Here is a 23,029-nt window from a genome sequence, read left to right as displayed (position 1 = left end):
AGTCAAAGAGAAAAGAAGTAATCTGCTTTTTCAACGGGAGCGCGAGCGGGTCCAGCGCAGCTGCACACCACGAAGAGCCACCGCGGGAGACACGCTCCCGAGTTAACGAGACGGGGCCCTCTGAACAGAAATGCCACAAGGAAACAAGCAAGTGATGCCACCCGGAGACCTGCCTTGTGTAAAGAGTTGTTAGAAGCGAGCTGCCGTCGATGAAGGAAGAAAAAGTCCGGAAAGTGACAACGGACTCTGAACGGATGTGGTACACTAAGAAAGTGGCAGACGACTCGGGCGCGGGTTGAGTGACAGATGAAAAAAATTGTCCTACGCTGAAGACACAACCAGGGAACAAACGCTCAGACTGCCTCCGGTCCTTTGACTCTTTGCATCTCTAGCGCCTTTTTCCTTCTCCCTGCTCATTCTTCCGGTCTCCTCGCGACGTCCGCTAAAGGGGGCTAGCGGTGAGCGTGAAGTGGGGCGTCCGAGACTCTCAGCGTTGACGTTGCTGAGCTTGGATATTGTTTGAAAGAATCAGCTTAATGCTGCTAACAACGCGCCAGTTGCAGCGACTCGTGGTACAGATAGAAGGGCTCATGAAGTGTCATGCTTTTGTCGAAGCAAAAGCGAGGACAACCCTGTCTTTCCGACGGATACTTGAACCGGAAGCACACGGTGTGCATGCGCGCAAGGGAACAGGACTTTGGGGCGGAGCTCTGACTTCTTACTCATAGTTATGAGCTCAAGCACGCCTTGCGCGCTGCACTTTACAAGGTAGACGAAAAGTAGTGTATTCTGAGGTTGATCAAAAAGGACAGACAGAGTCACTTCGCGTACACTTCGAACCCGATCGTGCCAGCAAGAAGGAGAAGGCTTTCGCGGCGGCCCGGCGACGGTACCTTGCTTGCCCATCCTATTTATTCCTTTTCCTAAGGCAATTCTACCTTGTCCGACGTTGTGACATGATGCAGTGAGTTTGCATAAAACGCGTATTTAAACGTTCCCACGTGCATGTCGGGTGTAGGAAAGAGCTCAGTATCCGTGTACACTTCTGGCAAGTTATAGACGATGCAGACGAAGGCACGGAGAACCATTGATACACGATAGCTGAATACAGGATATTTGATCAACTGATAGCTGAAATCGTTTGTCCGTAGATGTAAATGGTTCTAAATGGAACGGCACACGCCGCGGACGGCCTTCCCGCCGGGACATGGAAGTGCAGTGCCGCGCTGGAAATGTCTGTAATAGCCAGTAAAAAGCTCGTGCCATAGATTCACCAGACGAATACTTTGTGGGAAACACGTTTTCCAAGATGCAACTGAAAAATCGAAGCCAGCGCCTTCGCCAACAATTGAAACTGGATTGTTATTTCCTCCGCAGGCAGTCACAATCAGATGTGTCAAACGGTGCACCTGAACAGGGGGTTTCAACACTACCCTTGCTTCGGCGTGCATCCAAAAAAGTCAGCGTTCCTCGTTGGTGATGCAAGTCCTACAGAGCACCTGGTTGAAGGGGTAATGCCTCCACCGCCGCCGATATAGAAGAGAGTGGGGACACCGTTGTCAAAACAATACAGTGACAAGTAGCTATCGTTTCTATGCGGCATGTTCAATCGAGCTGTGTACGGCAGGGAGAAAAAGGCTGCATCTCATATGTATCATGCCATCAGGCAGGGAACAGATTCCTCTACAATTTCCTAAACGCTGGCTTCACTTTCACAGATGGGATCCGCTACCATCGCACAGGTACAGGGCAGCAGAGCAGGCAATGTCTTCGAAAACGACGGATGCTCTGTAGTGACAACGCATTCAGAGGAGTAGTGGGGGGAACACGCGTTAGCGGTAGTATTTTCTGTAAAGATGGGTGCAGAATTGTATCCCGTATGTCGAAATAATAGAGCTGGGGATACCACAAAAGGTGTTGAACAGGGTCATATAACTACTTCAAAGACACTTTCAGCATACGAACGCCAGCATACTGCTCGACCAATACTTCCTAACCAGCGCTGGCTTACATGCAATGTACCTTTCCGCCAGCACACGCTGTTCACGTCCTCTCCGCAGTTCCCCGCCCCCCTCTGTCTACTCTCTCTGTTTCGCCCATAGCCCGCACACGTAAGTGAAAAATCGAAAGTTAAACGCATCGTACTCCCCCGCCACAACAAATAAGGATATGGTCTCTCAGCCTCACTATTCCACTACGGCGTGCCACTACTTTGAATCCGTTGCAGCAGACTGCTTGAGCCTTGCCGAGTGTTCGTGCTTGCAAACGTAAAAATACCTCTGAAGCTCGTTTCCTCGCGGTCACGATTGGTCTCCCCACCGCATTCTTGATTATATCGGATGGCTGTGATTACATCAACCTTGAGCATACGATTTCTGTTCGGACCCATATACCGACTTGCATTGTTTCAATATGGAGCGCGTGACAGTTTCACGATGTATCTGCGGTGGTGTAACTAAACAGTATATAGATGATTTTCCCACTGTCACCAAAAAGCCTTCTTTCCGTGCGCCGGAGAATGGGATCTCATCACCCTCAGAAACAATGCCGCCTGGAATTTGACTAACTACCAGTACCATGGCGAAATAAAAACGCCAGTTGGTAGTCGGATACGAGAACAAATGCTATACGTTTTACTACTATTGCACTTTCACCATAATGTGTATGAAAAGGCTACTTCAAGCCTAGATTGTGTCTCCCATAGTCTACATTTCCTGGCAATGCGTTGGGTTGGCGAAAAACTCTCCTCCATGGACTCTGCCTTTGGACACAGCCTGACTACACGCGTCGCCACCCGCAGCAAAATCGGAAGAAGACGGAGTGTCACGGCGGCCCTGCCACAAAGCTGGAATGTGGATGACGGCCGCTACGCGACAAACTGTTACAAACGACAACTGATGTGCGTGAACTCTGTCACGAAGTACAGATGCACTTATACTCCGCCAGACGACACGACTACATACCTCGTACCGAGGGGCAACCTCTACACAGAAAAACGGGGCCGGCCGGGGTAAAACCCCTAATCCGCTTCACGTTCGCCCCTCGTTTACACCACAGAACTGACCCTTCTCAAAATGTTTACAAGAGCCTGCCTGGAAACATTGAGAACGAATACAGTATCACCTGCTTCTGCGGCACCGCAGCTTGACCTCTTCTGAGCAGTTCATGTATGCCTATGCCGCCAAGCAGCACGGTCTGAAGGTCTTCCTCCCTTCGTCGACCTCCCGTGACTACTGTGCTGGCCACCCCTAAAAAGGTTGCGCATTTCCTTTCGCTGAGCCTCGATTGTGACGCCCAGTTTACTTCCCCTTCGTCGTCCGGATGGAAGGGTTCTCGCAGATGTTCGTCCAGACCCGGATCCAGAAACGCCTGGCATATCAGGTGCGCCACCATCACCACTGGATGACCGCAAACGCCCCTCGCTATCAAAGATGTCCGGAAACGCCGTATGAAGTTCCGACCACGGAAGTTCGACACCATCTTTGAGCACAACGGGTCGCCAAGACGCATCTTGAGCTTGGACCACTGCGGAGTTGAAGTAGTGGTTCAAAATCGCTCGAATCCCCTGCACCCGACCATACGTTACCTATTCAGTGACACAAATAGGCACGTTCAAGGGCGCACACATGAAACAGACTGCTGAGCATCTTCTGTCACGATACTCTCACGAGCAGTATGCAGTACTACAATGGTTGTTTCGCATATATGCTGTAGCCATCTGCTGACGACGCGTACGGTTGTATAAAAATAAACAGTCCACAACGGCTATATAGGTCTGCTAGCGTTGTCTTAGTTTTCCATTCAGACAGCTAGTAATTCTACGTGTGCGAAGTGGTACCTATAGAACGATCGAAGCCAAGCGTACCGTGCAGATTTTCTTGGACCGGAAGAGGTTGAGCCGCTTCCCCTCAAATTCCTTCTTGAATTCCTGGCACGCCCCAGCGTCGATAAAATTGATGAAGCAGTATCCGACATTGCATCCATGAAGGAAATCGATCGGTAGGTAGAAAAAATCATATTTCCCCTTGAATTTGATGTCGACCTCATCCATCACCTGTTTGCGGTTATATTTATTCGGGATGTTCCTGAGCATGACCGTTGTCCAGCCGTCAGTCTCGCTGTCGCTCCATTCGTCTGCCTCCCCACCAGGAGTTTGCTTGGACGGCGTACCACTTGCTCTACGCGGGGCCCTCCGTTTGGCATGCCATTCACATTGTATTTCCTGTCCCCCTTGATCGGGGAGCCACGGGTGTCGGCGGCTGGCGGCTCTTTTCTGGTCTCGGATATCGTTTTCCCTGTTTTCTCGCCTACTAGTGGTATTAGATCTGCTGCAATCAGTCTTCTCGTTAGGTGACTCAAGATTCTGTTGAATATCCTCTCCTACGTCAGCGACATTGGGCAGAACGACGTCTGAAAGCTCCGTAAACGCTCCACCAGACGAAGGAGAGCGCTGAACGCTTCGCGCAGCACCCAAGCTCAGTTCACATATATATTCCTGGCTCATTTCCCGTTTGCCTGCTGTTGTCGCGGAGCGAGGCCACCCCTGCACTCTATCAAGGCTTTCTTCTGTCTTTGACCCTGCCCAAGACGGATCGTCAGATATACAAACGTACCTCATAGGAGGTAAGACAGGCGGCAACCGAGAGGGCGACACACTTTGTAGTGAGTCACAGCGAGACAGCACGAAACTACCTGAATGCGAATCATCGCCCTGTACCGCTGTCGTCGCGCCTGTCGTCCATGAACCAATTGAGGAACAAACTGCATCTGCGTTCCGTGAACGGAGGGCCTCTGAGGCGAATAACGATGCATGTTCTGTCGCGAATGCGCACGGATGCTCCGGTTTTACTTCCTCCGAACTTAAGCTTCCGCAACCCATATTCGAATCCTGGTTCCGTTGTGTTGACTCACAAGTTGCATCCGTAACGTGCGGCGAATGAACGGTTGCGAATGCTGGATACTCGTCTAACCTTTTTGAAGTGGTCGGCGTGCGAAAGCCTTCCGCTGAATCCTCAGTGACCGAGAGAAGAGTTCTGTTGTTGAATAAATCTTGCTCTAGTTTCCGCAACACATCGGCTTGCTGACCCGGTGACACGTATCCACCCAGTTGATACGTCGAACGAGAAACCGTGGAACTCACGGCAACTGCCCTGTTTTCGACTCCAGTAGACACAGGATCACCTTCTTGTATCTCAACGCCTTCAACCTCATCTGCCCTCCCAAATACTTGAACTCCTGACGCTTTGAGGACAGACACAACAATATTTGTCGAATGCAGTAAAGCATCGCCACTGTTCGTCACGATGTTCATACACTGTCCATTGATGCTCCGTGAGGTTGCGGTAGAGGGGGACTTTCCGATTCCAGTTACCGATGGGTCAAGCCACAATGGCAGCGCCGGACAAATATCCCCAGTCTCTCTCTGCCTGGTGCAAGGCTGAGACAGCTCTGAAGACTTCGAACTGCACGACGAAGCTGTAACAGACTGGTCGTCAGCACGATCGATATGCTCCGTCTCAGCTCCCTATACAAAAGACACCGCATCTCAGCAGTCCACATCACTTAGCGACAAGCCAACACGCCGGTAAATACGAGTTCCTTTCAAAAACAACCTATACCGACACGCACAACAGCGCACTCCTTCATTTGGCAAGCTCACTCTGAAATGTTCGAAACTGCATTCATGATAATAATGACGACGGTAAGCTTCGCAATACCATGACGCACACATTGTTGTCTCCAAGTCTATTACCACTGGACCGTATGGACTACCGGTAGCTCGAAATGTATTTATGGCATCCGGACAATTTTTCATACCGTGGTACGCGGCAGCGTGTGAGGTTGCTCTGACTGATTGAATCTTGCACTCTCGTAGTGACGTACCCCTGACGCCTGGAACCTAGACGCTAACTCGTACACGCTGGGGCTGCTGCGTCCGCTGCGTCCGCTGTCTACGTCGACCACTTCACACTCGCGTTTACCGTCCTCCCCCGAAGAAAGTTCAGAGTCGGAGACACGCCGGTAAACTCCGCTAACGCGACGGGCGAGCCCATCATGCGATGTCGTGCTCGAGGCGTTTGTAGAGATCATGTCGTAAGTTGTGCAAGTCTGTCCCGATGATTTATCGCTAAGACTGGCATCACATTGTTCTTCTTGCTTCGACGGCACAGTATCTCCCTGCAGCCCCTTCCGTTCTAACTGCTCCAGCTCTCGTTGCCTTTTCCAAATTAGACCTTGGAGTGTCCCAAGGTGAGCTCGCTGTTGCTGGATTGTTGAGTGCTGCTCCTCCATATACAGGAGCTGCTGTTCCATACGAACACGCTGTCGGTCCATGATCTCCCGCTGTCTCCGCATGTGCCGCAACTGTGCGCGTAGACACTCTGTTCCCTGAAGTAGTTCGACGTTTCGCTGGGACACACGTCCTCGGGCGCTCCGCAAATACTCCAGTTGCGCCATCAAATGCCTACGCAACTCCTCATGCGACCGCGGATCGCTTTCGACCGAGCCCCCCATGTTTGAAACAAGACTCTTCGGCTCTTTCGGATGGCGTGCGTCTTGCGATACCGCCGGTCGTCCATTCGCCAAGACACTGACGGAACGAACTGGACGGCCTTATTCCAAAGAGGGTACAATCGAAGGTCGTGGTGTTAGAAGACGTGCAGGCACAGCCTTCCTTTACTGCAGTCTTCTACGGCAGCAACAAACCAACGTCAGCACCTTGGGAGGCCGCAGTCCGATAGCTCCTGGCGTTCACTTTCACTTCGCTGTACGAGCAATCTAACTCCAACGTTTCTGGAAAAACCACTCACGAGTCTGTTGTATGACAGCGCATGTGGACCTTCCACGAACATGCCGCCTGGCGAAGCCCAACAACGAACGCGTCGTCACCGTCCCAACCTCAAACAACCCTGCAGCCGCGTTTGCTGGCCGGATGTTGATGAATCTTGCGTCAGCCAACACGGGTTCGCCAAGAAACACGTCCACCGCCTTTGAACAGTGGCGAACTAGCTTCCCATGTCTAAACACAAGCCGTCTCCACGTGGACGTTCGCGTGTGGCAGCCACAGGCCCAGTGCTTCAACAGAGTATGCTGCTGGATGTTACTTCTTCACCAAACGTGAGCGTTGTCAAGCACATCCACGCATCACCTGGTCTCGATTCTCCCTTTCAACATCAAATATTTCACCTGAACACCGATTCTGTATGTCCTTCGACATGACGTTCCAGAACGGTAGTCAGTAGCTGCGGTTACACAAGTCACGCCAATGTGTACGAGGCATCCCCGTCAAAAGAGAAACGTATTCTATCCTAGTCAAAATTACCAACGATATTTCCACGAGAAAAAAACGGAACAAAAGTCCGTTGCTGTAGTGCCACTCCTTCGCGGGCAGGCGCAAGCAAAACATATACGGCTCCGTAAGTGTCAAAATAATCACGCACAGATCCGGAACACTACCACCATGCCACTGGAGCGACCGGCGTGTAACATGGAACCATGAGTGTTACCATGCAGCTGCATGGGTGACATCTAGGACGCAAATTACACTTTTTGATGCTGCCTGCTTTTGAGCCTGAAACTAGTCATTCAGTCTCTATTACCAGTAGCCTGTCGGCACCTGAACTTACTGGTGGGGGTGGTCTGCGTGGACTCCCCCCAAACGCGGTGCATCAATAGCGGAAAAGTCTATCAGAAATGAACAAGTGCGGACGCTAAAAAGAGGGGTGAAAGCCGCGAAACGTCGGTCCTGTTGCAGGTGGCAAACAGCACTGGACATCACGTTTCTTAAAAAACTCTCGGAACACTGCGCGCCAATCAATTTATTCTGCAAACGATTTTCGAGAGTCAGCGGCATGTCGGGGATCAAACCATATTCGGAACATGACTGGACTTCACCCTCTCTGAAGGGCAAATGGAAAACGTCTCTTATACAGGAAAGAGACGCAAATGATGTTGCAAAAAAGGCTTGGATCAAAGAGGGGAAAACTCAACCAGATCTGACAGACTGTAAACGCTTGTGGAGTAACAGGAACGGCCACCATACAATGGCTGGTAACCTGCTCCGTTTGAGAGCCATGAAAAAACTGAAAGTGGCTGGGGGCAATGGACGAGCGAACCTCTCTTCAGGTCACGTCTCTCTCAATCGGCGGCGTCCCGGGGCCACGCGTCTCTGAAACAGAGAGTGGCTCTAGGTGTCTGCCGCTTCCCCATCCAAGGGCGTCACTCGGGAACCATGTTCTGGGTGGCAGGAACTGCTGCGACTGTCTTGGTGAAATATTTGGAGCGATCATTTCAAATGAGACGCATCGTGTTCGTGTCCTGAGAATGACTTTCCTCCCCGTGCACCAGAATACCAGCCCCAGTTTAGGAGGACGGTGCAACGCACTGACATGTGGTGACGCCTCGTGAAAGGCGGCTCTTCGTCAGCGGCTCCGCGCAAGACCATTTGGCTTCCACGCGACACACCTACGATGTCACATCAACACCACAATAGTGACCCTAATTTCCCGATGAGAATAGACAGGTTCAACTTTGCCTCTTCAGATCGTGCAGCGACAGCGTGTTTAAGACAGCATAGTGGAACGAAATCAATTTTAGAGAGAAGGCCCGGCACCATGGCAACTTAAACCACTGGATTCGTGTAGTAACGTACAAACGGGCCCCTCGATGAAGACAGACATGAGCAGATCACATTCGTTCTGGCGGGCCTAATCGTCGTAGTCGCTGTAGTCGGGCTTAGTTTTGATTTGGCCCATGAGAGGCCATGTGCTCATTATCCAGCGCACACACGCGTATGAAATTAAAGGTGCTGGGGAACCGTATTTCCCCAAGATGGCAGCGACGGGGCCACTGTGTTCGTGATTTCTCGATATTGATGGGGTCGGGTCGTTGAGGTTACCTCTTGACTATCCTTCTAACCCGCCGTCACAACGAGGACGATTTCTTTTCAGCCGAACGGAATTGGTACGTATATCGTAGATCATGTCTCTATTTTAGAGAGACCTAGCGCGATGAAAACACCTCGATTGAAACTTCTTCCATGCCCAATGACGGCTAGTTGAGTGGCGGACGGAATCCCGTGTAGAGGCACCTGTGTGGAACTTAAGAATTCACTGCCGTGAACTACAGGCGTTCGTCACATGCAGAGAAGGCGAAGCTGCGAAGTAGCCTCAACCCCAACAAAGTGGATAGCTGTATTTGGAGGCTGATTGCCTCTCCGCCCCCTGGCTCAATACACTCCCTTCGGCGAACGGGAGAACTCCTCAGCGGTCTATCCACGTATTTGGTACTTCTGAGCACACAAAGCATTTCGCCCCGTGGTACGCAGCATCTCTGACGGATGAAGCACTACAAGCTGGCACAAAGCATTGTGTCCCTGGGGCATTCTCCTGGGCATAGAACGGTTGTGCGTAACAAAAGTGCAGCCGGGGAATGGTCCTCGATCCACAGTTTGCGTGTGATTTATATAAGTAAAGATTACATCCCATTAACCTGCTACGTCGAGAAAAAATGGAAGCAGTGCTGTCTCCAGTAGCAGCTGACTCTTTCTGAGGTGCAGGCACCTCGTCACATAACTCCCCGCATATGGCCCCAAATGCTCCGCAATTTCTCTCCTGTCTTTTACAGCAATCCGTTCGTGAGGCCTTAGCGTTTGTCCGGGGGTTTCATCTCCACGCTTCCACCAATGGCTTGTTCCACAGAATCCCTTAAATTTATGTGCCTGCATCCGCCTCGCGTTTGTTGTCTTGCGACAATCGTCTAGTGAAATCGCTGCGACGATGGCCTGTCGGGCCTATCACTACATCCTCCGGCAGTAACAATGCAGGGATGCGAGGGTCGGACAGCCGCCTCGGCGACCCTTCGAGTCTCTCCTCACGCGGAGATAACAGCGGAACGGAGTTAGGTTCGGAAGGACATTCTGATGACGGCCGACACCGCGGTGGCTTCACGACAGGCGCCACGTGATCAGGCTTGTCAGTGTGTGCGAAAAGCCCACTTGCCTGAGAGGGGTATCCCAGCTGTCCGAGAAGACAGTCCCTATCACGATCATGGAGACAATGAAAGATTTCACCCACAGTTTTGATCGGGTCTTGCACGCCCGACCTCGGAGGCCCGGACTCGTTTTTGCCCGTCTCTCCCAACGGGGTATCCGTTCGCGTCTGTTCACTGAAAGTCTCCTTCTCTGTTAAGCCTCTTCTGCTCTCTTGTTCCTTGAAACCTACGAACGAGTGCCGCTCAGGAGGAAGTCTCTCGTCACGTCTGTCTTCCAGACTCGGAACAGCGCTGCGTGACGGAGCGAGTCTTGGTGTTGCTTGACTCCCAGGTTGCGGTGCAGCCTCCCTAGGTTCTGCTCTCGTGGCGAGCGCCAGCGAGGACCCAGTGACGGTTTCCCGATATGCTGGTTGCTTTTCGACGAAGACGAAACCTTCTTCAGAGTCGGTTTCGTCGGAGCGGCTGTCCGAAGGGGGCGCGAGCCACGACATTTTGCTTCGGTTTTTGGCTTCTCTTTGCTGTAGGGTTGTGTGTGACGAGACTGACCCTCGTGGAGCAACGCAGTTCCTACTCCAGCTAATCGAAGAGCTGTACGCGGCAGACGCGGGAGATATCACTTCTCTTGAAGACGTCACAGGAGCTGGGTCGAAGGGTACCGCAGTTGACGAGCCTCTCGATGAACTTGCCTCTTGCGTCGTCGACCAGCCCCTTCCTACTTCTTCCACAGGGCCTTCAACTGACGGTCGGCGCTGTTGAAAAAAATAGGTATGTCTGGCCAAACTGTCCGCACTGGGGATTCTGGGGGAGCGCGGTGAGGCGGTGGTCGGCGCCTTAGGACTGTCACGTCCCTTGTCTCTATCTCCTCTTTCCCGGGCGTCTCCGTCCTCCAGAAAACGACGCTCAGAACCAATACGAAGCCTCCCGGCGGGCTCGGGGTGTATGTCCCTGCAGGCCTCACTTACGATGTCCCGGGGAACTGCATACAGATGCGGCGACCCCCCAAAGGCATCAGAGTGTCGCTTCATGTGGCTCACGACACCAATGCCATCTCCGATCAGGACGCCCGAGTCAGCACTCTTCCGCATTTTCTCATCCAGGGCCTCACGCAGCATTCGGCGTATGCGCCGCCGGATATCATCCTCTTGCTCCGGGCGCGGCTGAGCCGCAGATCTTCTTAATCCCTCTCTGCCTTCGTCGTCGCTCACGTCCTGGCTCGCCGCTTCGTCCCCACTCGAGATATTCTCGGAAGAGGAGCTTAACCGGCGGCTCGGCATGTGAAGGACAATGCGGGGTAGTTCGTCAGTGGATTCTCCTGCCGACGAAGCGCCTTCTTCTCTCGGGCTGTCGCTGATTTCTTGCAGTCTCGACCCGCCCCCCTGCTCTCCTTCTTCGCTTGTCACCGACCCTCTCTTCTCTCTCCTCGAAGCCTTCCTAGAAATGGCATGAACGGACCTTGCATCGTCGTCCCGTGACCGTCCGTCGCTTTGAATACTTACACACTCTTTGTCAACTCTCCTAGACGCCTGAGGGTCTGCTCGCAGCTGTGGGCGTGGCTCTGCTGCTCTCGCCTGCCTGCGTTTTGCAATTTCATTCGTTCCTGTGGAGCGGTCGTAGAGCGTCACTGTCCGCTGCGATACGCCTCCGCCTTCCTGCACAATAGGCTCAAAGATTCGAATTCCTGACCTTCTTGCTTCTTCCTCAAGTATCTCAGGCTTCCGTCCAGCCGAAAAAACGTCTTCGCCCTCTTCGTCACTCAGTCTCCTCTCTCCGGCCTCACCCTCTTCTTCTCTCCGCCGCGCCTCAGCCAGCAACGCCATACGCTGACGAAGGTCCTGGTGTCTCCTTTCTCTCTCCCTCCGCTCATCTTCCAGTCTCTTTTCTTCTTGTTTTCTCAAGGCATCTGCGCTCAGCGCCTTCTTCTCCTGTGTCTTCTTGCGGAAGACTCGCTTTCGATGCCTACGCCAGGCTCTCTGAATTTTCACAGCAGCCCGGAGACGTCGCAAAAGGCTCTCACTCCTCGCCTGTTGCTGAAGGAGAGCCTGCTGCTCTTGTGCCTGCTGGTGATCGCGCAGTTTTCTGCGCACTGCCCGATGGTCTAAATCTTCTTTTCGAGGCCCATGTTCTTCGTGTGTTTGAAGATGTTCCTTAAGATCAATCAGTTCGCCTTCCTTCGATATCTGTTCGCCTTTCTTTATCGCCCCATCCCGATCTTTGTGAACTATGCTTCGACTGCTCTCTTCCTTCCTTGCCTCCTTTGGACTCTCTTCACTCCCTATCCTATTAGTCGCGGCGCGACTCTTTTCTCCTCGAGATCCCGAGTCGAACCCGATGCTGCTTTCTGCTTTTTTCTCTCCGTGTTCCTCGTCCGTTTGTCTCTTTCCTCCTTCCTGCTTCTTTCGCGCTTCTTCTTCCTTCTTCTTCCGCTCTTCTTCTTCCTTCTTCTTCCGCTCTTCTTCTTCCTGCTTCTTCCTCTCTTCTTCTTCCTTCTTCGTCCTCTCTTCTTCTTCCTTCTTCGTCCTCTCTTCTTCTTCCTTCTTTTTCTTCCGCTCTTCTTCTTCCTTCTTTTTCTTCCGCTCTTCTTCTTCCTTCTTCTTCCGCTCTTCTTCTTCCTTCTTTTTCTGCCTCTCTTCTTGCTTCCTTTTCTGCCTCTCTTCTTCTTCCTTCTTTTTCTTCCTCTCTTCCTCTTCCTTCTTTTTCTTCCTCTCTTCCTCTTCCTGCTTCTTCCGCTCTTCCTCTTCCTGCTTCTTCCGCTCTTCTTCTTCCTTCTTTTTCTTCCTCTCTTCCTCTTCCTTCTTTTTCTTCCGCTCTTCTTCTTCCTTCTTTTTCTTCCTCTCTTCCTCTTCCTTCTTTTTCTTCCTCTCTTCCTCTTCCTTCTTTTTCTTCCTCTCTTCCTCTTCCTGCTTCTTCCGCTCTTCTTCTTCCCTCTTTTTCTTCCTCTCTTCCTCTTCCTTCTTTTTCTTCCTCTCTTCCTCTTCCTTCTTTTTCTTCCTCTCTTCCTCTTCCTGCTTCTTCCGCTCTTCTTCTTCCTTCTTTTTCTTCCTCTCTTCCTCTTCCTTCTTTTTCTTCCTCTCTTCCTCTTCCTTCTTTTTCTTCCGCTCTTCTTCTTCCTTCTTTTTCTTCCTCTCTTCCTCTTCCTTCTTTTTCTTCCTCTCTTCTTCTTCCTGCATCTTCCGCTCTTCTTCTGCCTTCGTTGTCGTCCTCTCTTCTTCCTGCTGCTTCAGTCTTTCCTCCGTTTCTTTGTTTCCTTCATCGTCCTGCGTCGGCTGCCAACCCTCTGCGCCCATAGGCTTGCCTCGTTGTTCTACTAGCTCGTCGCTTTGCTTTGGCGCTTCTCGCTGCATCGTCCCGTCTGTCGAGGGTGTGAGGGCCGCAGGCGTCTTCGCTCGGACTTCGCGCAAAGAGGAGAGGGGGCGAGGAGATACGAGCGGCGATCGCGGCGTCGCCTGACTCCTTTTTATTCTTGTCGGTTTTGCGCCGGTTTCTGACACCGCTTCCCTCCGAAGAGAGAAAGTCCCAAAGATGGACGGGGAGGCCTGAGAAGCTGAGTCCACTGGCGGGGTTCCCCCGGTGCATGCATGGTGAGAGGGCGAAGCAACAGGGGATGGCGACTGAGTCCACGGCGACGCGAGCGGGGAGGAAACCGTGGCATTTGAAGCACCTGAAGAAGCCCCCGTGTTCTCTGGTTTGCCGCTTTCGCTGGCTTTGTCGGCCTTGGCTTCCTCTATTCTAACTTCCCTGCTCTCACTTTTTTCCAGAACCTTCTCCTCTCTCACCGGAGTTGTAGACCCCTCGAAAGTGTCTGCTTGCTCATTCTTTCTTCTCTTCTCTGAGGCCCGCTTCTCGTTGCCTTCTCCACTTCCGTCTAGTGAAGAGACACTGTCAGCATGCGCCATGTTTTCCACGCCTTCTTCTTGTGAGTGCGCTGAACTGGGAGCGCCCCTGGGCTTTGCACGAAGGCCTTTGACTGCCTGAGACGACAGAGGCCGCGGCGAAGCGAGAGGGGACAAAGGCGACGAAGCGGGCCGCGAGTGGCTCCGTCTTTCTTTCGATGTAGACAGCAAACGGCCTCGTTCCTCTCTGCCGCCTTCATCTTGAACGGAGAGGAAAGGAAGAGGCCGTGTCACCCGAGAGGTTTCCGTCTGAGACGACGTGCGTCCCCCCTCAGACGGTCCTTGCTTGTCCCCGTTCGGCTCTTCTTCTGTCTTTGTGTATTTCTTCCCTTCTAATTCTTCGTTCGGCCCTCGATCTTCAGTCTCTCCCTCGCCTGCTCCCGCAGCTCCTCGACCTTGATCGCCGGCCTGCCCCGCAGCCGACCAGGGGACAGAGGAGGCGAAGATCGAGGACGAAGATGTCGAGGAGAGAGCAATGGGCAAGGGCGGCTTTCCTGCGTGCTCACGCGTAGGAAAAGGAGTCAGAAGGGATGGGGAGGACGGTGACAAGACTCCTTCTGGACTCGGAGAAGGAGTGAAGAAGATCTCCTTGTCTGACGCACTGTGTTGTCCTTCTGTTGTCCTTCCTCCTTCCAGTGGCTTCCCCCCTTGATGCTGGTCTCGGTCTCCTTCGTTTCTCTCTTTTTTCGACGCATCTTGACCCTGAGGGACCCCGCGAACTGCCGCCTGAGGAGGCGACACCGACCGGCTTTCGGGCGTTCCAGACCCGCTGGTTCGACGAGGTCGCATGACGGAAGGCGGGAGCACAGGCAGCCTGAGATTTGCTGCATGCACAGGCTGTTGCCTGCTTTTTCCGGTCACCGAAATTGCTCCATTTTCAGGACCCTCGGATTCAACATGTGAAACGTTTGCAGAGAGCATAGGGGGGCTCGAGCCTATCTCAGGACGTGTCTGAAGATTCTGTTCTTCTTCTTCTCCCTTCTTCTCGTTTGGTCCCAGAGACGAAGGAGGCGCTTGCGTTGGAGCAGGCACTGCCGACGCTTCGTATCCTTCTTTCTTTCTGTCTGCCTTCTCGCCGAGTTTCATCAGGGAGGTGTCTTCGGTTATTCCCCGCGTGTGAGCCTCGTCCTTGTCACGGACAGAAGCTGCTGGAGAGCCGGAGAAAAGACGAGGACGCACAGACGACTGCGAGGTAGACGCCAGCGGGCACGCAGAGGGTGGGATGAAAGAAGCCGAGGTAGGCGAATGCGGGTGAGGGGGGCGGCCACAAGGGTGGGCAGAGACTCCATTGACCCGGGAAGGTGCTTTGGTGATCCGAATCTGGACGAGACCAGCATCGGCCCGAGGCGAAACCGAAGCCGACAAGAGCGTTCTTCTTCTCCGGTCCTCGAGGCTCTTTGTTCGTCGTTCTTCTTCTCTCTCCCCCAGCGTCAACTGAGCCTGCCCTGTCGCAGCCTTGACTCTCTCTTCCGCCAGCAGTCTTGCTGCCTCTCTTCTTCGACACTCCTCTTCTTTTTCCTGTGCTTCGCATTCCAGACTCGAGGAAGGCAGCCCCATCGATACCTCCTGCGTCCCCGCGGCTCCTCCCGTCTTTCGATCCGTGTCTGTGAAACGGTCCGCCTCTCCGAGCACCCTTCTCTCCACAAGTTCCTTTTGGTCTGCCGTGTCTGGGTGTCGTTTTTCTGCGACGTCGAGGGACACACACCGACTAGGCGAGAGTGAGGCAAGAGAGCTTTTTCGGGAGAGCCGCCACGGAGACGCAGACATGCGGAGGAGACTCCGTCGTCGGCTTTCTTCTTGTCTTGCGAGTTCTTCGCCTAGATGTTTCTTCAGCTGCTTCACCCTCGTTTCGGCCTCTTCGCGCTCTTTCTCCAGCATGACTTTCTCTTGCCTTGCTCTCTCGGCCGCGCCCAGCACCGATTCATCAGCTGTCCCCTGTGTCGTCTCGGCCTCCAGGCACGCCTTCGTGTGCTCCTCGCCCTGGAGTTTTTCAGGCCGCGTTTGAAGGGAGACGTTCCTAGCCGCAGGCGAGAAAGAGGACCAGCGTCTCTCTTCTGGAGACTCAGGAGCCTCGACGGCAATAGATCCAGAGAATGGCCCGAGGTGGCGCACAGCAGCAGCCGCTGCTCGAATCGTGGCTGCCGCGGGAGGTCCGCCCAGGGGCTCCGAACCCTCCGACGCCTCGTCCAGATCCTCGATATCTACTTCCTTCGTTCTTCTTTCTTCCCTCGTGAACGTGGACTTGGAAGAGACGAAGGACACGAGAGAACGGGGAGAAGAAGTCGACGAAAAAGACGGAGATGCAGAAGACAGAGACAGAGTCACATTGTGGGTCTGTCGGTTGGCGCATATAGGGATCGGTTCAGCATAGGGGGACCGAGGCAAGTACGAAGGGAGGGTGATTAGAGGATGGAACGCGAAGGCGGGAGGCTCATGACTGCTTGATGGCCTCCACACCGTAGGTGGAAAGTAGACGCCGCCTCCAGCAATTGCCCCCTCTGAAATAGAACGATCCATCCAGGCTTGCGGGTACCCTGTAACTCGCCCCTGTCCCCAAGGTGCCCGGGACTCTTCTTCCTGATCTTCTCGCCTCCTCAAGTGCCTCCCCCGCCTTTGTACCTCCTCCGTTTCTTCACTCTTTCCATACACTTGTCTTCTACACGCAGAGCGTCTGCGACTGCGAGAATGACATCGTCGTTTCTTTCCTTCGTATGAGTCACTGGAGTCTCGCATTCCTCTCCGTCTGAAATTCTTCTTTATGTCTTCGCTCTCTTCCTCGTCCTCCACCCGTCCTGAACGTTTTTTCTCCTCCCGCATCTGCGCTCTGGCTTCGACCACAAGATCAACCAACCCTCGACGCACCTGTTCCTTCGTATGTTCCTCCTTCTTGTCTCTCTTCTTATCTCTCTCATCTTTCTTCTTATCTTTCTTCTTCTCTTTCTTCTCCTCACTCTCGTCGCTTTCTTCATCTCCTCTCCTCCTGTGACCCTCAGGTGTTCCAGTCGCATGTCTTCGTCGCTTTCCTCCCTGTCTGTCTCTCATGTTGTGCTTCTCTCGACTCTCTCTTCTCCTTGCTCCCCTCGGCTCCCCGCCGTCGCTGCAGAGCGAAGGGGGCCGCGAGAACGGGGACGAGATAGGAGACGAAGAAGACCCGGAGAAAGGAACAGAGGAGCTATCTTTCCCTCTTTCTCTTTTTGTTTCTTCTCCTTTTCCAAAATTCGCACGCGCATAGGCCGTGCTCGTTGGTCTTCGTCCTTCTCGCTCCTGGCGCTCAGACGCGGCTGGAGAAGGTAGACGGAAGCCTCTGTGTTGTTCTGCCTGCGTCCTCAGCTCCAGCGCTCGTGCAGTCAAAGTGGATACTTCTGCGGCGAGGATTGCCTGGGCACGAAGTTCTCTTCTCCTGTCTCTTGCCGCCCCTCTCGCAAGCCTTCTTCGCGAAGGGCCTTCTCTCTCTTCTTTGTCTCCCCGGCGTCCGCCGTTCCGTCCGTCCATTCCTGACGGTTGTCTGAACGAGGCTTCTGCGAGGACTTTCAGTTCGAGAGGAAGAAGCGTCTGCGTCAGTTCGTCGAGATGCTTTAGTTGAGAAAACGAAAAGGCCTCCAGGTTTCCTTCTGCGTCGCCTCCTCTCTGTTGCGGCATTCTTCGTCTCCCTTCTTCCGTAACATGCGCCACCGTTCGCCGAACGCGAAACCCCCGAAACGCAGCCTCGATAGTTCGAGCTGCACGCTCGGGCGATAGTATCCGCCGACGTTCCTCTCCTTCTCGACCTCTTTCTCGCCTGGTCTTTCGCGACCGTTCCTCTGTTTCCAGGTCTTTCTCTTCTCTTCTTTCCCCTACCTCCTTTCTCTCTCTTCCTCTCCTTCTCAATTGCCCTCCCTCTCTTTCCCTTCTGCTCAACGCATCCATCTCACTTTCGCTCCTCAGCTGCTTCTTTCTCTCCTTTTCTCTCTTTTTCGAATTCTCTCTCTCTTCCCCCCACTCTGTCGATGCCTCTCTCTCTGTGTGTCTTCGTAACTTCTCTCCCTCTCGCTTCCTCCTACTCCGCATACCTCTCTCACTTTCGCTCCTGCTCAACTTCTCTATCTCTCTCTCTCTGCGTACCAGCTTCTCCCTCCCTCTCTCTCTCTCGCTAGACGTCTCACTCTCACGTTCGTTGTGGCTTTTCCTCCTGTCTCTGTGGCCGCTGCAAGTCTCCTGTCCCTTTCCGGACGCTCTTCCGTCTGCCTCTCCTTTCAGTTTCCGCAGTTTGTCGGCAATGACAGCGAGTTCGTTTTCTCTCTCGCGCTGTCTCCTCGCCGAATTTCTCCAAGCATCCTGAATTTTGTTCGCGGCTGCATGCAGCTGCTTCTCTCGGTACTGGCGCAGCTTCCGGGCGAGCTCTTCATTGAACCATCGGACATTGTCTCCGTCTAGCCACTGCAACTCAAGCCGGGGGTTCACTTCACCCTTTTCTTCTCTCGCCTTCTCCTTCTCTCTTCCTCTATTATCGTCTCCGTCCCGCTGCCGCCCCTTCTCTCTGCCTGCGTCCAGTGATGCATTGCTTCCCCGGCTCGTAGGCATGGAATATTTTCCGGCTACTGGCGTCGTCGGCGCCCGAGTCGTAAAGAAGGAAAGACTCCCCTCCGCCTCCGCGACCCTCTCGGCCTTTTTCAACGAAGAAGATTCTTCCCACGAAACTGAGTCCTCGCCTCTACCGCCCGCAGACCCTGCTCTCACTTCCCCTCGGCACGGCGGCCCAGTACAGGAGGCACACGCGGAGAAGCTGGAGGCAGAAGGGATCTCTGACAGAGCCGGGACCGTGGCAATTGAGGCACCGACTTGGGTGAGAGAAGCGACCCCGGCGCCCCCGTTTTCTCGCCCAAAACGCTGAGCCGTGAGGCCGACAGCTTCCGCGTAGGGACCCGGCGGCAGAGGTCTTCGTGTGGCAGCACGATCACATGTTTCAGGAATCGGGGAATATGATAAAGACACCGAAGGCGCACGAGCAGTGGCACTCACATGCAATGAAGGCCTCGTTTCAGCGATGCGACGATGATGGTCCTCACCTCGGCGGAGCGCTTGCACAGATGACTGTGAGGCGTCGAATGTAGTCTGCGAATAGAACTCGGTTCCGTCCCTGTGCCCGCCTGGAGAGGCCTTGGGGGAGGACGCGGAGACAGGGAAAGCAGAGAAAGAGCCTTTGTGGGGTGGCTTTGACTGGAGCCTCCCTATGCAAGTCTCGCGTTGTCGCGACTGGCGAGAGTGCGGAGGAGAGTCAAGTCGAGAAGACAGAAAGGCGGAACCGTTCAGTCTCTCTTCACCCCAACGCCCGCCTCCAGGCCCCGCAGCAGGATTCGAAAGTATCTGTGGAGAACCGTACACGTCTCCCTTTGAATTTTCGAGACCCCGACACATTGCATGCACCAGGTGATACCGCTGCGCACAAAACATAAAAATCACAGAAAAACAGATTCCCTGGTCCCCGCATGTCACGGCGACCATTGACAACCAATGGCGAACTCTGTTGAGCGTCATGCCGCATTTACTTTCAGTATTTCGAGCTGGGGCGTCCCCGTGTTAGGTTAAGGGGCGACACAGACGAGCAAGCACGAATGCGGTACATGTCAACAGTGAATGCGGTCGACAGTTCCTGGGCATTTCCCTTTGGAAAACTGAGACCCAAACTGAACAGACACTGCGAAAACGACTGATGCCTTCGCTGCGTGTTGTCGTATTGTCCTGTTCAGCACCAATAGAACGGCGGCAAAGGTTTTTTTGAAGCAGAAACTCCCCCGGGTGTTTAAGAAAGAGCCCACAGCACTGCACGGCTGTTCCTTTCCTCTTTCCTACCCATAGAACGCTCGACGTCTCAGCTTGGAGGCCAAGCTGCAGAGTCCGCAGAGCCTCGTCCCCTCCACCTCCATCGTATCCATCGTCTCCGCCGAACCACCACGGGGGCTCTCGCGGGGGTCCAGGAGAACCGAAGCCGGATGAGCCGAACCCCGGTGAACCGAAGTTCTGAAAGGGTGGAGGAGCCGCAGTGGGGAGGCGCTGAATCCAAGTGACACTGGGAGGCAGGCAACAGTCTTGTGCGTGAGAAGCCGATACACCCGAAAGCGAGTTGCAGGGAGACGCAGCAGACGCGGATACAGGAGGTGAACAGGCGCTGTGGCACATAGACGGCGCGGAGCAGGACGGCGAGCGACGGCGCTGATGGACCCCAGGGGGAGGAAGACCCCCGACAGGGTTAGGCGACGGAGGAGGGTCCGGCGACGGACGGGCAGTCGAAGAAAAAGGCTCTTGTCCGCAACAGTCGGGGCGAGAAGACGCAGACAGACGCGTCCCGGGCAGGGGCATTGAAGGAGCAAAAGTGGACGGGGAAAAGTGGGACTTCATGTTCTTGTCTCCAGTCCAGACAGGCGGCTCGGGAGGGGGGTAGGTCCCCACATATGGTGACTGTGGAACTTCCATCGCTGCGAGAGAAGGAAACAACGGCGAGAGTGACACGGAGGGAAGGCGAGACGACGCACATGTGTACGGATCGTCCAGGGGTGCAGCAAATAGAAACCGACTCAACTAGGCGACACGATTCGCATGCCACAGTCCTCGAACGACAGCGGCAGCGCCGAATGTCAAACGACGCGAGACTTGGTGGACATTTTCAGCCGGCTGAGGATGACACTCCCGCATTGTCGATCTACCTGCTTACACAAGTCGTGAAGAATGGTGCTTTCACAGACAGAGGAAATCTAAAAGGTTAGCATCGTGGGAAGTGTGTATCGTCATGTTGTGTGACGCTGTAAGCAGGTGCACGGCTTAGACCCTCATCGGTCCCGAGTAAGAACGTTTTCCAGCGAAGAAAAACGCCACGGTTAACAGGGAGAGGGTGCCGTTGAAATCAGACACGCTCGTAGGCAATGGGAGCAGCACAGTGAAGGCCTGTGCCGTGACCTCTCTTGGTTTGTGTGAGCCTAGCAGTCCGCTCAGCGACCATAACCGGAAACTCCGCTTCGCAATGCGACAGAATACTCCCGAGAGTTGCCAAGCTACGTGGAAAAGGGGAGCGTCTGGAAGTTCATTTCTTCGTGGAAGCTGGTTGTTACGTCTCCGGTCTCTCATGCTCAAACAACGGGTCCTGGCATAAGCAGAGGCGTTTTCCGAAGTTCTCAACGGCTGAGTCGGCAATTGACAGTATTGTGAATGCGAGAGGAAGAAAAATCAGACAAAGCAGAGAGAGCAGAAAAGGGGAATACCCGGAAGCAAGGACGTTCGGATGTCGTGACCCGCAGACGGGGCAGACACGAGAGTGGGAAGGAAAAGACAGAGTTCGATGGCGGAGATGGACACAACAGTTTGTAAGCCCGGTTAGAAAACAGGATTTGAGGACGCAGGAAAAGAGAAAATGTTGCGAAAGACATCTGAAGAAAATTCTGGTAGTTCTGCTCTTCGACTCTTTTTTGAGAGAAGCAGTATCGTCGGCCGCGCGACTAGCCAAAAAAGTGAGAGGACAGCCTGCAGAGTCCGGAGGGGGAAAACGGATCAAACGCTAAACGGAGTGTGAAAACCGTCAGAAAATACGAGGTGTGTAAGAAAAGGTATAATGGTCCACAGTAATCATTTGCGAAGTTCTAATACTCAAACGCACTTGACTCAGATCCGCGGAGCACGCCCCGCCGATACTGCCTGTGAAGACCTCGTCTGACCAGACTTCACTTTCGCGCGAAAGATGCGAATTTTGGAGGGAATGAGTCTCTGTTTCGTGGAAGAGCCACATTCAGAGATGACCCGGGGACGACGCGGTTTTCTATTTACTCTCTCCCGGGAAAACGGTGGAATCGACGATTCGTGTCCACGCGTCACCCAGCTGCATGCGCAGACGGGTGGGCAAAGTCACTCACCGCCAGGCTTAGGCCGACAGACACTAGTAGACCTGAACAGAACGAACTCAATGCCTCCAATAAGCATTGCATGATGATTATACTGAACAAGACTAGCCAATGACGACAGCTTCCCAGCAAGCTAACAAGCCGGTAGGGTACTGAAATACAATACTTTTAGCCTCGGTCCTGAAAACCGGCTCTCCGTTATAAGACATCTTTTACACACCCTCTGAAACATGAACTCGTTGCATCTCCATCAGTGCGTCTAACCTTGGTGCCAGGGAAATTGAAAACTACGTAGACAGGATGAAAACCTCATCGGCGCAGGTCCAGACATGCAGTGAATGTCGGGACAGAAAATGGATCGACGGATCTATACTTGGTTGTGTGCGTCGAAAGCACTGTCTAAATACTTGTTTTCGAGAGAAACATATACAAAAATGTGGAGCGCCTGGCAGCGTTGGAAAAGGCACTGGTGACTCTGAATCATTTCCCGGCACACTCCTGTCCACTCCATAAGGTCCCGATTACAAAAGCAGGCGTTTCATTGTTTCGTCCGAGATGCCGCAGCCGCTTGTGATACATTCGTGGGATACAACTGCCAAAATCACGGAGATGTCCATGGTTTACTGTCTCCTTTGCGATGCAGTTTTGTTCGCAATTATGCCGAAGTGGAAGCGATTGGTCTTGTCCGTGATACTAGCTTCGGTGTCAACAACAGTTACAAAAAGACGCCACCGCAAACGATGTCCCACTTACACGACATTGTATCGGAAAAAGAATTCCAGTGCCCGCAGTCTATATGTCGGAATTCTTAAGGAAAGTCTCACGCTTTTCGCATGCAGTGCCGGTCTGCTTGTCCGACGCTGCGGGTCGTTTACGTCTCGGCAGCAGAAATGAGGGAAGCTGCTACGAAAAGACGTTAGAAGGTTGATTCTTCGTGAATTAGCATCCATCGTGATCGTAGAATAGATCTAGGCTCATGCGTCTCTCCAGTTCTCTATTGTCTGTGTCCACTGCAAAAATGTAAGCGAGTATCAAAAATGTCCATCGGTGGTGTTTCATGATATAGACGCTGTTAAGCGAAAAAACAGTGATACACCTTGTGCTCAATGTTTTTTCTCGGATCCCCTCAACACTTTTTTCCCGGTGAGTAGACCTTGAGGGCACGCTGAGTCTGTTCATGAGTTTTCTCTGTGGTGTTCCAGACTCAAATCTCTTTCTGGGCAAGCGTGTGACGAGGACTGCCGTCTAGCAGCGGCGACGTTTGCTCTCTAGTGGAAAACTTTC

General features: G+C 53.4%; 2 protein-coding genes across 2 annotated transcripts; both read right to left on the bottom strand.

The window, feature by feature from the left end:
* Positions 1 to 40: 40 nt before the first annotated feature.
* TGME49_313910 (RNA recognition motif 2 protein) lies at positions 41 to 9,279 on the bottom strand. The gene is made up of 3 exons (XM_018782799.1): positions 5,884 to 9,279; positions 3,866 to 5,524; positions 41 to 3,586 (listed from the first exon to the last, which is right to left on the bottom strand). The coding sequence occupies exons 1-3, from the start codon at positions 6,511 to 6,513 to the stop codon at positions 3,164 to 3,166; spliced, it is 2,712 nt and encodes a 903-aa protein (XP_018635394.1). The 5' UTR covers positions 6,514 to 9,279; the 3' UTR covers positions 41 to 3,163.
* A 431-nt stretch (positions 9,280 to 9,710) lies between these two features.
* On the bottom strand, positions 9,711 to 20,330 carry TGME49_313900 (non-specific serine/threonine protein kinase; the record flags this gene model as incomplete). Its single annotated transcript, XM_018782798.1, has 2 exons — positions 9,711 to 19,295; positions 19,710 to 20,330. The coding sequence occupies 2 exons, from the start codon at positions 20,328 to 20,330 to the stop codon at positions 9,711 to 9,713; spliced, it is 10,206 nt and encodes a 3,401-aa protein (XP_018635395.1).
* Positions 20,331 to 23,029: the final 2,699 nt, after the last annotated feature.

This window comes from Toxoplasma gondii, chromosome XI (genome assembly GCF_000006565.2).
Source record: "Toxoplasma gondii ME49 chromosome XI, whole genome shotgun sequence".
NCBI classification, from domain to species: Eukaryota; Apicomplexa; class Conoidasida; order Eucoccidiorida; family Sarcocystidae; genus Toxoplasma; species Toxoplasma gondii.
Note: the sequence above shows the minus strand (reverse complement) of the source record. Positions and strands in the feature narration are given on the sequence as shown.